General features: G+C 51.2%; 1 protein-coding gene and 1 non-coding gene across 29 annotated transcripts in view; one reads left to right on the forward strand and one right to left on the reverse strand.

The window, feature by feature from the left end:
* Positions 1-237: 237 nt before the first annotated feature.
* SLC22A14 (solute carrier family 22 member 14) overlaps positions 238-16,315 on the reverse strand; it is a 37,786-nt gene continuing 21,708 nt past the window's right edge. For 6 of the 28 annotated variants that reach the window (XM_063662023.1, XM_054480381.2, XM_054480382.2 and 3 more), the window contains exons 2-11: positions 13,033-13,548; positions 12,219-12,322; positions 11,856-12,010; positions 10,425-10,728; positions 6,445-6,565; positions 6,079-6,176; positions 5,574-5,788; positions 3,800-3,908; positions 2,986-3,186; positions 238-1,323 (exon numbers count right to left, since the gene is read on the reverse strand). In XM_063662023.1, coding sequence (XP_063518093.1) covers positions 1,152-1,323; positions 2,986-3,186; positions 3,800-3,908; positions 5,574-5,788; positions 6,079-6,176; positions 6,445-6,565; positions 10,425-10,728; positions 11,856-12,010; positions 12,219-12,322; positions 13,033-13,548 — 1,995 coding nt within the window. In that variant the 3' untranslated portion in view covers positions 238-1,151. The remainder of the gene's footprint in view (positions 1,324-2,985; positions 3,187-3,799; positions 3,909-5,573; positions 5,789-6,078; positions 6,177-6,444; positions 6,566-10,424; positions 10,729-11,855; positions 12,011-12,218; positions 12,323-13,032; positions 13,549-16,315) is intronic. The other 22 variants (XM_054480392.2, XM_054480390.2, XM_054480393.2 and 19 more) reach the window with 8 other exon arrangements.
* LOC129034305 (U6 spliceosomal RNA) lies at positions 15,708-15,812 on the forward strand. The gene has a single exon (XR_008501810.1). It is a non-coding gene; the product is annotated as a U6 spliceosomal RNA (small nuclear RNA).

Genomic DNA, 16,315 nt, shown 5'->3' on the forward strand with positions numbered 1-16,315 from the left:
CAGAAAATGACACTGAAAGGGAAAGGCATGGACACCAGCTTCTTGGTGTCCCAAAGCTTGGGAGCACATGTGCAAAGCAGTGTGCTGGGCCAGAGTGCTGGGAATGCTGGAGGCCACTCCCTGCTTCACTGGACTCCAACCTGCCTGGGAGATCCATGGCCTTGCTGCCCTGTCTCCATGAGAACTGACTTGCTTACCTGTCTTCCTCCCTCAGAGGCTATGAGGAGTCAAACCAGAGCTATTCTCGGCAAGCCCATGATCTTCCAATAAACTAGGCAAGCGTGGAGGAGGTAAGACAGAGAGAGAGGAGGTAGTGCTGAAGGCCTGACCCAAGGACTTCACAGTCTGGTTGAGGAGTCCTGGGCCCTGCCTGGCAGAACCCCCATGCCAGCTGAGAAGGGCAGAATTACCTGCAGGGCAGTTAGGGTGTGAGCTGGGGTATGGGGGCTTATCCTCAGAGTGGTGGAGGCCAGAGGTCAGCTAGGGTGGAGCCATCAGGAAAGCATCCCCAGGGATGTGGACCGATTTGGGTAATTCCCAAGGCCATGTTTATTTGCAGCATCAGCAGAAAGATGGTGAGAAAGCCCTATGCAATGGGACAAATGAGAGAAGTTCTCAATGTTCCTTTACATTCCATCCCTGCCCTGACTAGTGCATAAAATGGAGCTTTGAAATCTGTCCTCAGCCTGTGCTTCAGGTGGAAACTCGCCGTGCTAGTGGATGCGTGGGCTAGCGGGTATGGTTGGTGTGCAGGCACAGTCTCGCCCTCACTTCACTTCTGGCCCTCATAGACATTGTCCTGCCCACTCCCCTGCCCCCATCCAGAGAGCTCCTCACTGTCCCTGAACGATTAGACAAAGACACTAAGGAGTCTGTCTAACCCATCTTCCTCCAGGCCAGGGCCTCTGCATTCTCCACACATGGGCAACTTTGCCCAGCCATCTCAAGAGCAACATTGTACCTTGATTGGAATGAATCACAGCAGACCTCCTGCAGAAGGCGGGCCATTTTTTTTAATGTCAAGGGCTGGCCCAGGAGCAGGACTGACCCTGCCCCCCAGACTGAACTAGGCCTGGAATTTGTGGCCTGGAATCCATGACCCCACACTTGGCCACTCAATTCCAACCCAAGATGGTCTGGGGGTCTGGCCCTCAGGGAGCCTGGCTGTTTGCTTCCTCTTTATTGAATTGCTTCAAGGCAGGGTTGGAGACAGGGTATGGGTCCAATCTCAGGATCTGGGCATTGAGAATGACATTCTTGGCCGCTTCCTCGGACATATCATCAGATGATGTTTCCTCAGTCTTCATGTCCTTGACCTTATTCCTGAAAGAGCCATCAGAGGATAAGTCCAGGGCCACATCTTTCTGGAAGCTGAGAAAAGCAGCGGCTTGTGCCTTCAGCAGCGCCCAACCCCGCGTTCCCAAGAGGTGAGGCTTTTTCACTCCAGCAGGTCCCCAGCTGAGCTTTGCCAGGAGCCTCCAGAATCAGGCCTGCTCCATCTCCCAACCCTTGCGAGACCCTTCTCTTTTCTGTCTTTGAAGTTGGTCCACCATCTTCACTGCTAGCATTTACTGAGCACTTGCCACATGCCAGACCCTGTGCCAGCTGCTTTATGTAGGTTTAATCCTCTCAAAAAAACCCATGGGAGAGGATGGCTGGGCTACATGGCCTTACCTCTCTGTGCACCAATGTTCTCATCTGTAAAGTGGGGATAGTGACAGGATCTACATTGCATTTGATTGTTTTGAGGATAGAGCGAGATAAGGCATGTATAGAACAGGGTCTAACACATAACAAATGCTCAATTCATCTTAGCTATTGTTATTACTCTGTTCTCATTCCACTTTGCAAACGAAGAGACTGAGTCTCAGAGGTATGAGGTAACTTCTCCGTGCACACACTAGGAGGTTGCAGCACATGGGCCTGTGCCCATAACCATTATCCTCTCTCCCTGTGCAGCGCTGAACTTCCTCTCTCTACAGTGGGGCAAGTTTCTATCCATCCTTCAAAGCCCTACTCAGATGTCACTATGACATTTTCTCTGACTCCCCAGATTAACTTTCTTCCCTTGTTAGGTTCCTACAGATCCTGTATATCCCACTGTCAGAGTCCTCTAGCAGTAACTGTTTGCATTACCTGTCTCCCCAAAAGCTATGGTTTTCTCAAGGATGGGGAGTGCTGACCTCGGACCTTTGACAGTCAAGCCCTGGCACAGTGCCTAGCATGTGTGGTTCCAGTGACAGCAGGGAGGGAGGGCAGGAGGAAGATGCTAGGGAGGAGGGCAGAGAAAGGCCAGAGGCAGTGACTCCTGTGGCACAGAGCAGAGGACACTCTAGGGCCTTGGGCAACCTCTGCTCCTCACTGGTGCTTGGGTCCCCTCAGGTCCAGGGAGAGCATGTTCATTGGCCCAAATCCCATAAGTAATGGTTCTGCCAATCATGACAAGTCTTCTCCAGGGGACACTTGGGAGATCAGAGGCCAGAAGTGCTCACGGAGGTGTTGGGTGGAGCCCAGTTCCCAAATGGGGTCCTGGGCTGCTGGGGCCAAGAGGCCAGAGTCCTTCATCAAGACTGGGTTTTTTATGAGGAACTAAGAGTTCAGACAGGAAAAGAGATGTACTCAGAGTCGGTTTCAAGCCAGTCACCTGTCCCTGGGAGGAGAGGGAGCCTCTGGGAGGAGTGCCCCTGGAGGGTATGCCCAAAGGCAATGTGCCCATCCAGACAGGCAGGCAGGGGCAAGGAAAGGAGATGACATGGCCCAGGCAGGGTCAGGAGGGGCAGCAGGATGGGAACTGGCAGAGGCTGGGTGGGAGCAGGTAGACAGCAGCAGCCAGAGGAGCGGGGAGACTGCTGCGGACATGGCAGCCTTCGGGTCACAGGCTCTCCGGCAGAGGGGCGGGGATGGACAATGCCCCGCATGCTCTCTGTGCCAAGGCTTCAGAGCCAGGCCCCGTGCTGGCACAGCCCAGGAGGCTCCCACACCTACCTCATCTGTGAGGAGTGGCCCAGGCTCTCGGAGAGGGGCTGATCTCGCGTTTCCGGCAGCAGGAGGGAGAGGGAAAAGGCCACGATGGCTAAGACGCAGCAGAGAAAGATGGGCAGGAGGGAAGGGGTCTGGCTGATGATTGTCAGGGACAAGATGGCTCCAGCCGCCGAGGCCAGAGACACCAGCCCCACACCTGTCGCCCTGAAAGCGGAGGTGAGAGCTCCTCTGAGGGGTCTGCCAGGTTCAGAGGCTGGGCAGGGCCAGCAGCTACATGAAAACCCACACCCTCCAGTCTCCACCCTGTCCCGTCTTCATTGTGTGATTCCAAGTAGGCAATAATTTCTTCTGGGCCTCCTTCAAGGGGGATGAGGAGGGGGAGAGGCAGAAACCATGCAGCATTATGTGGATGTGCGGGCAGAGGACACAGGCAGTGATGCCAGCCAGGCAGGAAGATAGTGCTCCCATCGCCAACCTCAGGGAAGGATCTGAGCCTCCAAGTGGCCCAAACACTTTCCAGGCAGTGAGTGCAAGGCAGGGGCTGGAGTCAGGCTGCCTGGGGGCCAAATCCCAGTTCTGCTGCTTGCTCTGTCTGCCCTTAATCGAGTGCCTTTATCTGTCTGGTCTTGCATCTGAAATAGGGTTAGCGATGGAATTGGGGGGATTTTCTGGTGGTATTTAAACGAGATCACTTATGTAAACTGTTTAGCACAGTGCTTGTCACCAGGTGAATGCTTGTCTTACTTGCTGCATTAATCTTGTCATTGTCAGTCCCTGTGCATGTCCCCATGGCCCCCTTGCCCACCAGACCCCATACCTGAGCACGGTGGGGAGGAGCTCAGCGGTGTAGAGGAAGAACACAGTGACAGTGGCGGCCAGGCTGAACTTTCCGAGTGTGAGCACCAAGATCGTCATGGATTTCAGCTCTGTGGCCAGACAACGTGGCCACTTGAGTCTGAGGCCATCCTCCCCTCGGGCGGGTGAAGGAGGCCCGCCCATCAGCCCTCCCTTGACCCCTCCCAGAAGGCATCTGAACAGCCTTTGCCACCACCTGCCCAGCTGGCCAGCAGGCTCAGGCATTCCATCAGAGGAGGGGCAGGCTGTCAGAGGTCCAGCCAGGCTGGAAGGCATGACATTTGCAGTGCAGATTTGGTCAGCAGGGGTGGGGAGGTCCCCTGGGACCCCCATGGCCTCTCAGGCCACTGTCTCCCATGCTACGCCCAACACCCCCATCTCTGCCTCCAAGGCTGTGTCATCGTTCCACCTCCTCACCCAACTGCAGCTTCCTCACCCCACTGGGGATCCACTCAGGGCCAGGCCTGTGTCCTGTGGGTTGGGACCCCTGCTCAGGGCTGTACCACCGGGGCTCTGCAAGGTGGTCAGAGCAAGGGGCTGTTTGGTTCCTGGGGCCTTAATGGCTGGGATGGGTCCCAAACATTCCAGGATGTTCTCTGGCCAACTAGACAGGCACAATGAAGGGGAAACTGGGGAAAGCCCATTCCTCAGACCTGGTGAAGCTGGGGGCTTCAGCCCCTGCCTGCCTGCCTGCCTGTCAGCCTCTGCAGGACCCTGCCCCAGCCTTACTCCCATTCCAGTCCTGGCTTTTCTTGTCTCTGGGATGAAATCAGAGATCCAGTTTTATTTACTGGGGAGTCCATTCCTAGTTTCTCTCACACTTCGGAGTTTACATATTTCTGCTTGACTCAGTGTAGACCTGCTTTTTTAAAAACCACCAGGCAATTAACATTCAATAATGAATTTGTTTCCACATTTTGTGTTAGCCAATCTACACTGCCAGCATCTGGGAGTGGAAGGGTCCTAATCCAGACACGCACAATTCCAGCCCTGGAGAAAGGGAGGGAGCCCCTCCAGGCAGGCCCGGATCTAGCCTCCCCTGCCCTTGCTGCGACTGTGAAAGGGCTCTGCAGGCAGTCATTCTAAGTCCATGTGCTGCACAGATCGCTCCAGCTCTAGGACCTGTGGCATATCCATTGTTTAGGGCTCTTTGAGATTCTGAAGATAACACCAGCCCTTCCTGTTTCCTTTTCTAGTGCTAAGCCAGCAGGAATGGGGCACTGAGCCCCTCTGGAAGGGAGGGGCCTCCATACAAGAGCTGTTCCTGAGTGCTGAGCCCCACATTACACTCAATTTTTCAGTGGTCAGGTTATTCCTGGTGAAGCTACAGAGAACAACAGGCATTTCCAAGTCAAAGGGGCTACAGATGACAGGTGGGCCTGGGCAGCAGTTGAAGGAATATTTTTGCCATCATTTATTCACATGTAACCATTAGACCTACTTCTAAGGTGGATTGGAATCTGGTGGAAGAAGGCTGCCTGCTATCCTCTGGAAAGTACACCCTCCTTTTTCAGGCCTCTGAGAGAGTGTGGGTGCCCTGTCTGGGGGATCCCACCCAGGAAGGGCAGTGCTCCAGGGATTGGAGGTGCTGGGGCCTCTGTGGGGTGGGTGGGCTATAGGTGTAGGAGGTTGATTCCCAGGGTGTCTAGGTGGCCGGCCACGGCAGGCGGCACTGGGGAGAGGTTTTGGGAAGCAGGAAGGCTGTGGGCAGCCCACAGAGGAAGGATGAGCTGTACCTTCAGGGAGGAAAAGGAGAAGCAAGCACCAGATGATGGCTTGGAGGAGAGTCACAGCCAGGCTCCACTTCCTCCCAATCTGCTGGAGGAGAAAGATGCAGCACAGCCGGGCAGGCACCTCCATGATGCTGGGGACCACGTGTCTGAAGTGGACGCTCACGCCCAGCTCTCTCATTCTCAGGCTCAACGTAAAATAGGTGTAACTGACGGTAAACCTGGTTGAAGCCAGGAGGCAAGTGCGCGTGCGTGCGTGCATGCGCGCGCACACACACACACACACACACACACAGACACACACACACACACACACACACACACGGAGCCAGGAATAAAGACAGAGGCAGAGCATCAAGGGTCAGGGTAGGAGGAGAGAAATAAGCACAGAGACCTGTGATCTGTGTCCTTGGGCTGCGTCCCCTGCAGCCTGAACATTCCCATCCTCTCCCTAGAGTTTCCAGCCTGCGCACCTGTTCGCGGTCCCTGCCAGTGAGCCCTGGATACTCACCACACACAGCTCATCACCAAGGTCACCTTGCAGAGCTGCCTATTCTTACAGAAGTCCAGGACAGAGGCCCGAGTCACCTTCTTTCTGGGCAGCTGCAGCTACAGAACAAGCAGGACCAGTCAGAGGCAGGGCCAAGACCCCAGCTTGCTCCCCAGCCCCACGGCACCCACAAGGCCTGCCTGTCCCTGAAAGTGCCAGCTGGCTTCTGGCCTTCCCTGGCAGGGTTCAATTTTGCTGTCACCATTGTCCTTAAGCAGTGGACTGGGGGCACCCTCTGGACCAATGTCCCACCTGAAAGGATGAGGAGGGAAGAGACCCTTCCATAGCCCACTGCTCCGGCTCCACTCCTGGCCGGAAGCCCTTTACCTCGTCCAGCAGATTTGAAGGAATGGTCTTCTTGTTCACACTTGCGGCATAGCACAGCACCTGCTTGGCCTCCTTCACCTTCCCTTTCATCATCAGCCACCGCGGGGACTCCGGGAGAATCCTGCGTGGCCAGCCCCTCTCTTATCTCATTGTTCTATGATGCCCAGAGACCCCCTGCTGGCTCTCTTGTGGCCTCAGCTGCGGCCATCCTGTGCCAGCATGAGGTGATTCAGATGTCAGGGCCTTGAAGGCCACCACTGACCTCGAGCTGCCCTCTGCTCCTCCCTGGCGGTCAGCCTTTCCCCTGTCTAAGCCTCACATGGCCTCCGCTGCTGCTAGGTGACACCCTTACCACCGGCTGCCTCTCTCTCCAGCCTTCTTGATTTGCCCTCAGTAATCACTGAGAGCTCTCTCCTTTTCTACCTAGGGGGCCACCCCTATCTGCTCAGGCATGCTGAGGGCTCCAACCTCCATGCCCACAGCCTCCTGTAGAGCCCCCATGCCCTTAGTTGGGATTTCTCCTGTTCCCTGTCTGTCTCCCCAACAACCTGAGGAGTGTGAGGGGGCAGGACCCTGGGTCTGACCCCAGTGCCCAGCACTCTGCCTGGGTGAATGGAGGGGTGAGTAAAGGTCTCTACTCTGTCCTATCTCTCCCCCGCAACATCTCTATTGCCTTTGACTTCAGAATAACTCCTCTCTGTTTTTTCTCATCCTCTCAGGCTGTCAGAATCCACACAGATTGGCATAAAAAGCACTTATGTGTGAAAAATGATGCTGGGTGCCTTTGTGCATATAGTCTTGTTTAATCCTCACCCAAACCTGGACCTAATATGATTATCCCCATTTTACTCCCAGGCTCAAGGAATAAAGGCTTGCCCAAGGACACAGAGGCAGAGCTATGTACTTGGGGACTGGTACAGCCTCAGTCCCCTAAGGTGGTATAACTTTTTAATAAAACTATGCCTGCTGATTTCTTACACCACCACTCCCTCCCTGACCAGGACTCTGGCTGGTTGCCATAAACATACACTCAAGACACTAGAGACAACTTCATTCCTTATACTTGCCCTGCTCCTCCTCTCTCCCACCAGGGTTCAGCAATCAGTCATCATTTTCCACTCTAAGGCTGTGGAACTCTCCTAAAGAAAGCCATTAAACTGAGACTTCTTCAAAAAGATGGGGGATTGGCCTCATGTCCACTGAAAAAAACAGGAATAAAAAAGGATACCAACTCTCAAGGACAAAGAGAATGGGAGGGAGGACACAATGGGAGAAATGTAACAAATGCACTGAAGAGGTCATGAACAGAATGTTGATATAAATATGGACAATAAAGACATTCTGATGAGGTCTCAGATGCAAATGAGGAACTATTAAAAACTGGAGAAATGGCAATCCTTGCTACAAAATGGCAAAGAGCTTGGCTGAACTGTATTCATGCCCTAGTGTTTGTGAAAGAAGGAACTTGTAAGTGATGAAATAGGACATTTAGTGGAAGAAGTCCCTAAGCAAAGTGTTGAGGGTGTGGTATGGCTTCTCTTGACTACCTATAGTAAAATGTGAGAAGAGACAAACAAATTAGAATTTATAATTAAAAGGGAAGCAGAACTTAAAGATTTGTCAAATGCTCATGTTGGCCATGTTGTTTATTCATTTTCCATGAATAACACAGTGTTTGGGAGAGAACACCAAGGATGTGGCCAAGCTACTGTTTGATAAGGAGGCTAGTACAAATCAGCAGAAGCCAGGCACTATCCATGAAGACACTGAAAGAATAACCCCAAAGATACATTAGAGATCATTGGTACTGCCCCTCCCATCACAGGCCCAGAGTGCCAAAGCCTAGGGGACACAACTATGACAAAAGAGGGACCTTGAGCAACCATAGTACATTGGTGCTCACTGCTAACAGCCTACCAATAGAGGCTGGGAATCCAGTTCATGGAAGTGACAGGGTCTTGAATCTCTCCTCCTCACTCCCCATACAACTCTCATCTACTCGAGCTAGGCAAAGGGGAGTTCAAGAGAACTCCTTAGATAGACGAGGGGACTGCCTTTGAAAAAGGACATCTGCCATCCCACTCTGGCTGGAACTTGCTAATTCAGAAACATGGGGGCTTTTCCTGGTATTCTAGACAGTAAGAGAGGTTATAGGAGAGTTAATATGTGCCACCTGGAGTTTGAGGGCCTACATAAACCCAGAGAATGATGCCCATCTCTCATCTGGGTATAATGAAGGCAGGAGGTTGATTGGAGCAGCCCACCACAACAGGGTGGAGGCTGGGGAACAGTGGGGTTTTTTGGCCAAGTGGACCCTGCTGTCTTAAAGGCACCCCATCTGCTAGGATGAGGAGACCCCTACAGAAAGAGGCTATGGGGTGAACTGCCAGGGACAGAAGCTGAGGGAGGTCACAAACAGAGCACTGGGAGCATTAGGAAATTCCAATGCTCAGAAGACCCACGAATGGACCCGAGAGTGATGGCATTTGAATATCTACCCTACAGAGGACTCTGAGAGACTATAATAGCCCCTTCCATGTCAGTCTTTGGTCTATTTTATCTGATGTCCCTATTCCATGCCTAGAACCTGGAAAATCAGAACAAGGAGACAGGAGGAAGAACAATAGGTCAGAACAGACCTCATCCCCCTTGGCCACTATCCTGAGCAAGGGGCCAGGAAAAAGCTGTGGATCTGATGTAAGATTAAAATTTTTAATTGAACTGGACTGAATTTTTTTTTAAACAGGATCTCACTCTTTTGCCCAGGCTGGAGTGCAGTAATACAATCATAACTCACTGCAGCCATGATCTCCTGGGCTCAAGTGATCCTCCCACCTCAGCCTCCCAAGTAGCTGGGACTACAAGTGTGTGCCACCATGCCTGGCTAACTTTAAAATTTTGTGTAGAGGCAGGTTCTTGCTATGTTGCCCAGGCTGGTCCCAAACTCCTAGCCTTAAGCGCTCCTCCCACCTCAGCCTCCCAAAGTGTTGGGATTATAGGCATGAGCCACTGCGCCCAGCCCCCGTGCTGTTAACCCCATCTCTTATCATTCTTACTACATATGATACAGTTAAAATGCAGGGGCTTTGGAGACAGCCCCTGAGTTCAAATCCCAGGTGCCCCACTTTCTAGCTGTGTGATGTTGGACAAGTTATTTCCACCCTCTGAAGCCTCAGTTCTCCCTCCTCCCCACCTCCCATGACATGGGAGTAGCATACTTCTTCTAGAGGGGTCAAGAATAAATGTAATAATGTCAAGATTTAATATGATCATTGCTTCATGCAGAACTGCCTAACCCTTCACACGTGACTTCTTTCAGCTTCTTCTCACCTCCCTCTCTGCCTTCTCTTTTGTCCCTCTCTTTTCCCACCTGCCCAAGGTTAACCTTCTTTCTTTTGGCATCTCACTTTTGTTCTCAACCCTTATTCCTCCAAGTTTTGCCCCATCAGTTGTCCTCTCCCAGCTTTAATCTCTTAGGTTCCTGTCTGCGACTCCCCTACACTCAAAACATCTGATACTCTTCCCTGACTCTGTCTTAGTTGCCCATATAAATCATCCCTTTCTCCCTCTTTCTATGAAAGTCATCTCCTGGCTGAATTTCTTCTGCTCCTAGTCACTCCTCAACCCTCTGCCACTGCAGTGAAGCCACCTCAAGGTCACCAAGGCTGGCAGACCCTTTCCCAGCATCACCCCTTTTGCCTTCAACACTGACCCTTCCCTTGTCCTTAAACCCTTGGCCTTCAACACTCTTCCTCCTGGTTTTCTGACCACCTCTCTGACATCTCTTTGAGGGTCTTCTCTGGGTCGGGGAGGAGGTTAATGCTGAGGTTCAGAGGCTCTGCCCTTGGCACCTTCCTATCTCATCCCATCCACATGCACTTTCTCCCAGGGGAAATCCCACCCATTCCCAAAGCTCCATACTCGTCGACATCCAGCCCATCAGACCCAGCCCTGTACATGCCCTGTACTCGCTTGCTCACCAGATATAGGAGATGAGGGGGATCGCAAGTATCCCACCCACCAGAAACAGCAGCCGCCAGTGCGGAAGACTGTAGGCGATCCCCGTCAGCAACATGGCCCCAACAGCGAAAAAGCAGTGTTCCAGGATAATGGCGTGGGCCCGGTGCTCGCCCACTAACCACTCAGTGGCTGTGCAGAGGCCAAGAGGACAAACCATGGTCACATCAGGGTCCCCAGAGCTGCCGTTGCATCCAGCCTTGCTGGGTATCCCCACCTGCTCTGGACAGTTGAGATCAGGCCAAGCTTCTTCTGCTTGTCTCTGCACTGGGTCCAGAGACAACCCCTCAGAGCCCGGTAGAGTGCCTCTGTTCCCGCCAGGGCACACCCTTATCTTCTAATCATATACACAGCTTCCATCCTGCTCCACCTGGCTGCTCCCTCTGCACATCCCCTGTCTGATCATGTGCCTCTCATAGAAAAGACACAATACCAGATACGTGGCCTGACACATGGTCAGGCAAGGAATCATTGTCCTTGTCTTTGCTCTGAGTGTATTCATGCTTTGGCCACCTAGGCCTAAGGCTCCCAATGAGAAGAGGTTCTCCTGCCAGGAAACCCCGAGCAACTAGACAGCTGCAGATATAAGGCTGCACTGGGTGCTTCAGTGTCTCATAGGCCTGGGTTGAAGTCCCAGCTTCTTCACTTAGTTGCTGTGTGACCCTGTGCAAGTTGGTTAACTTCTCTAAGGCTAAAGAGTCCTCCTCAGCTGAAGGACTAATAGAATAGTGCCTGCTGAAGAGAGCCGAATCAGGAGGAAACAAGACAATGCATATAAAGGGCTTAGCAGCTGCCTGGCTTTTTCTTCTCCTTCTCCTTCTTCTCCTTCTCCTCCTCCTCCTCCTCCTCCTCCACCACCACCTCCTCCTCTTCCTCCTTCTTTCTTCTTCTTTCCTCCTCCTCCTCCTCCTCTACCATCTCCTCCTCCTCCTTCTTTCTTCTTCTTTCCTCCTCCTCCTCCTCCTTCTTCTTCTTCTTTTTTTTTTTTTTTTTTTTTTTGCCTGGCCTTTCTTAAGGGCTCAATCAATGTAACCCATGGGGCTTGGGGGTATGCAAAGAGTATGTGGTGGAAGGTGTGGGGTATGAGGGAGTTAGGAAGGAGGATGAAGGTGGAAGGGCAGTCAGGGCACTGATTCTCTGGCATCTCTAGGCAGCCAGGAACGGAGATCCCTTCCACTTCTGCCTGTCCAATTAGGCCCCTGACTCTGTGTCCTGTGGGCTCCCAGCAGGTGCCCACGACGCCACACCCCCGCCACGCCCTCTTGCAGCCACACCACGCCCCCTTGCCATCCGCCTATGCCACCACGCCCCCTGCCACTACGTCCCCTTGTCACCCGCCTATGCCGCCATGCCCCTGTGCCACCCTGCCCTGCCCCATTGAGGCCCAGTCTCACCCAAAGAAATGCTGCTGATGGCGTAGCCCACCACTGACTGCGAGATGCCAAAGCGAAAGAACAAATACAGGTGAAAGCTGTTCACGAAGGCTGTCCCAAAGCCGAAGATGATCAGCCCCAGCAGTGACAGCAGGATGGCAGGGTAGCGGCCCATCCTACATGTGTCAAAGGGAGGCTGCACCAAGCGCCGGGATCTCCCTGGCTGGCCCCAGCCAGATACACCTGGGCCAGGCCCTGAGCCCTCCATGGGTCCCTGGAGAACCCCTACCCTCACCTCCCTCAGCCCGACACACTCCAACCCTGAATGCCCATGAGGAGGAGTTGGGATGGCTTGGGGACCAGCAGAAACTCCTGGGGACTCACTTGTCAGTTATGAGCCCGAAGATGAGAGAGCCTATCAGGAGCCCTGCCATGAACATGATCTGTGCAGTGTCCTTCTTCGTCTCCATGCCACATACCAAGTCAAACTGTGGGTCAGACACAGAGATTGGCCACAGGTGCCCACCTTTGGGTCCAGAGACTGAGCCTCATCCCAGCGTGGGACCTATAGGCCAAGGGAACCTGGGGTAGGGGCAGGTAACAGTGTGCAGCGTGCCTCAGCTGTTGCCTCTGCTCTGTTACCTCTGCAACCCCTCTGGCACCTGCTCCACCCTGAGAGCTGGGCCTGGAGAGTGACCAGAGGCATAGGCCAAGATGTGTGTGTGGTGTAGGGGGTAACAGACCAAAGGCAGGAATCAGTGCAGACTCTTTCCCAAAGGCAGGTGCTAGGCCCAACCTGCAGATTCATGCTAGGGTGGTCTGTGTTGTAAAGGGCCTAGATTGCAGCTCGGGTTGGGAAGCCCTGTAAGAGATGCCTGATCAAAGCTGCTTCTTTCCCCGAGCCCTATTTCTTGTGAGTTCTGAGGTCAGAACCACAACTACAGGAGCGATTTCTTGGACAGATGGAAAACCCTGCCATGCAGCACCCATCTCTACCCCAAATGTACTCTATAGATAGGCAGGGCCAGGGCTGGGCAACAGGAATCCTAATTTCCTGCCCAGACCCTGCCTCTGCAGGTTGACCTCAGGCCAATGGCTTCCCATCTCTGAGCTTCGGTTTCCCCACCCGTTCAGTGAGGGTGGGAGGCACAACTCTGAGCCTGTAGGGTAGTTACAGACAACCCATGACAAGACATACCTCATTGGTCAGTGATCGCTTCTTAGCATCAGGATAGATCCACCCATCTTGGCATGTGTCTGTGTCATTGAGGCCAAACTGGATGATAGAATCCAGATTCCAAGGCACAGGAAGGTACATGAGGCATGTCAGGAAACTGCCATTGGGTGCTTGGGGTATGGTCAGATTCAGCTGCTCAGCTTCGGACAGGTGGGGGCCCACTGCCAGGATCCAGCTGGTATTGCAATAGGGCTTCTGGGCTGTGAACACGAAGTGGTCAGCAAACATGAAGAAGGCCGACATGATGCTGGGGATAAAGGTGAGGGCTACTAGCCTCTGCTGGAATGTGCCAAACTCCCCCACCGCATCCAGGAGGTTGGCAAACTTGTCATTCTGTTTGGTGTGGACAGCCCTCAATCTGCGTAACAGCATCTCCAGAGACCAGGAATGTGGATGTCCTGCTGCCTCATGCTGGTTCAAGTTCCTGGAAGCATCCTGGGATCTGAGCTCTTCCTTGAAGTTCTCCTCTCCTGCCATCTGTCCAAAGAAAGGGTGCAGCTCAGTCTCTGCTGACACCACTTCCTAAACATCAGAGACCACCATGGGAGCCACCGACCAGGAACTGGCCTCCGGCTTGAAGCAATATGGATTCCAACCTTGATGTTCTCAGTAGTTCCCTCCCTTGCTTTCTTAGTTAACATGATTTATTCCCCCCTGGCCCAACCATCCTGGAGTTTTAGTGTAATTAAGATTTTTAATGTTTAGAAAACGCTGTGCTTCTGTTGTCATGAAGGACTAAGTTCTGAGGAACTCTCCTACAACTTCCCCACAACTCAAACTTTTTGTTTACACACACACTGAGACACCAATGGTCTTGCAAAAGGTAGGAGAGGTCTCTAGGGACCTTTTCTTCAAAAACAAACAAAGATCTGCATCGGCAGTAGCCAGGAGGTGGGCCCAAGGTGGAAGGCTGGAAGCCTGGGCCACAGAGATGGGGCACCAAGGCTGGTGCAGTGGTGAGGCAGTGCAGCATGGAGCCAAACTGGAAAGGCAGGACAGGGGGAAGGAGGAAGGTGAGCAGTACTGACTGTCAGCATATTACCTTGCAACAGCAGCGAGGAGGGGAAACTAAGCTTAAAACTCTGTTTTGAACCAAAACTCTCAGAAGGGGTAACAGTTCCTGGTGCGGGGCACCCCTTGGCTCAGAGCAGAGGCAGAAGCGAGCCTTCTCTAAAAGAAAATTTCTTCAAGTTGATTCTGCAAGACTGTCACGGAGGTACATCAAGCAAAGAGATTATAGCTTGAGAAGGCAAGCCACTCTACAAGTCAACAGAACCCAGAAACCACAGACTTTCAGACTGCAGATGTTGAAACTGTCAGATACAAAATTTAGAACAGCTATTGTATGAATTTTTTAAGGATTTAAAGGTTGTAATTATGAAAATGAGCTTACAACAACAATCAGGAAAAAGCAGACACTTTTGGAAGGAAGATTAGGAACTTTTAAAAATGAAAGCTTGTTGAATGGCAAGTTGTTGTTGTTGAGATAAAAACACTAAGAGGAAAGTTAAACAAATTTGACACAAAGAATCAGTGAACTGGAATAAACTGCTGAAATGTGAGAGAGAGGTAAAGAGACTTGGTAGATAGAAGATTTAACATGTATCAAATTGGAAGCCCACAAGGAGAAATGGAGACGAAATAAAAACAATACGTTTTCTAAAACTTTTAAAACAAATTCTTAGATCCAGGAAATGTAACTTAGGCAGGATAAATAAAAAAGAAAACCACAGCTAGACACACTGCAATGAAGCTGCAGGACACCAATGACAAAGAAAAGATCTTGAAAATCAGCGGGAGAGAAGACAGGCCAGTGACTAATGAAGAGCCTCAGCAGTCTCCTGTTAGAAGCAGGCGCAGGCAGGTAGATCGCTTGAGCCCAGGGGTTCAAGACCAGCCTAGGCAACATAGTGAAACCCTGTATTTACATGAAAATTCAAAAAAATTTAGCCAGGCTTGGTGGCATGTGCCTGTAGTCTCAGCTACTCGGGAGGCTGAGGTGGGAGGATCACCTGAGCCCAGGGAGGTCGAGGCTGCAGTGAGCCATGATCACGCCACTGCACTCCAGCCTGGGTAACAGAGCGAGACACTGCCTCAAAAAAAGAAAAAAAGAAGATGAAAGTTAAGCAACAAGGAAACCAGGAGAGCAAAGAATGTTTTCAAAATGTGGATGGAAACTTATAGACCACATAGAATTGTATACCCAGCAAAATTGTCTGTCAAGAACTAGGGTAAAATAAAGGTAATTATAAAGATAACAAGAAATTGAGAGAACACACAGTAAGAGACCTGATTTGACTGAACTTTTTTTTTTTTTTTGAGACAGAGTCTCACTCTGTCATCCAGGCTGGAGTGCAGTAGTGTGATCTCGGCTCACTGCAAGCTCTGCCTCCCGGGTTCACGCCATTCTCCTGCCTCAGCCTCCCGAGTAGCTGGGACTACAGGCACCCGCCACCACACCCAGCTAATTTTTTTGTTTTTTTTTTTTTTTAGTAGAGATGGGGTTTCACCGTGTTGGCCAAGATGGTCTTGATTTCCTAACCTCGTGATCCGCCCGCCTCGGCCTCCCAAAGTGCTGGGATTACAGGCATGAGCCACCACGCCTGGCCTGATTGAACTTTTAAAAGATAAGAAGGGTGCTGGCTTCGGTAGCACATATACTAAAATTGGAACGATATAGAGAAGATTAGCATGACCTCTGCACAAGGATGACACACATTTGTAAAGTGTTCCATATTTAAATAAATAAATAAAAGATAAGAAGGAAAATGATCTTTGGAGGACAGCCGGAGATGCAATAATGAGTGGTAAAAATGGGAAAAATGTAAGCAAATTCAAATATTGATTGTATTAAATAAATACAATCATTGAGATTGTATTGAATCTATAGTGGAGAAGAATTTATATCTTAACAACAATATTGAGTCTTCTAACCCACGAGGATAGAATGAAGATAGAGATAGAGATGATAGAGACAGAGATAGTTCCATATGTTTTTAAGTTAAAAAAAAAAACTTGTGAATACATCACAAGTTAAAGAAGAAATCATGGTGGGCATTTAAAAATATTTATAAATGAGTGATGGTAGGAACCATAACATATCAAAACGTATGGGTGGTATAAAAAGTGGTACTTGTGGTAAGTTTATAGCTTTAAGTGCTTTATAACAGAAAATCAGAAAGACTGAAAATTAATCAACTAAACAACCATCATAAGAAGTGGGAAAAAACACAAAAGAATAAAT

This window comes from Pongo pygmaeus, chromosome 2 (genome assembly GCF_028885625.2).
Source record: "Pongo pygmaeus isolate AG05252 chromosome 2, NHGRI_mPonPyg2-v2.0_pri, whole genome shotgun sequence".
NCBI lineage: Eukaryota > Metazoa > Chordata > Mammalia > Primates > Hominidae > Pongo > Pongo pygmaeus.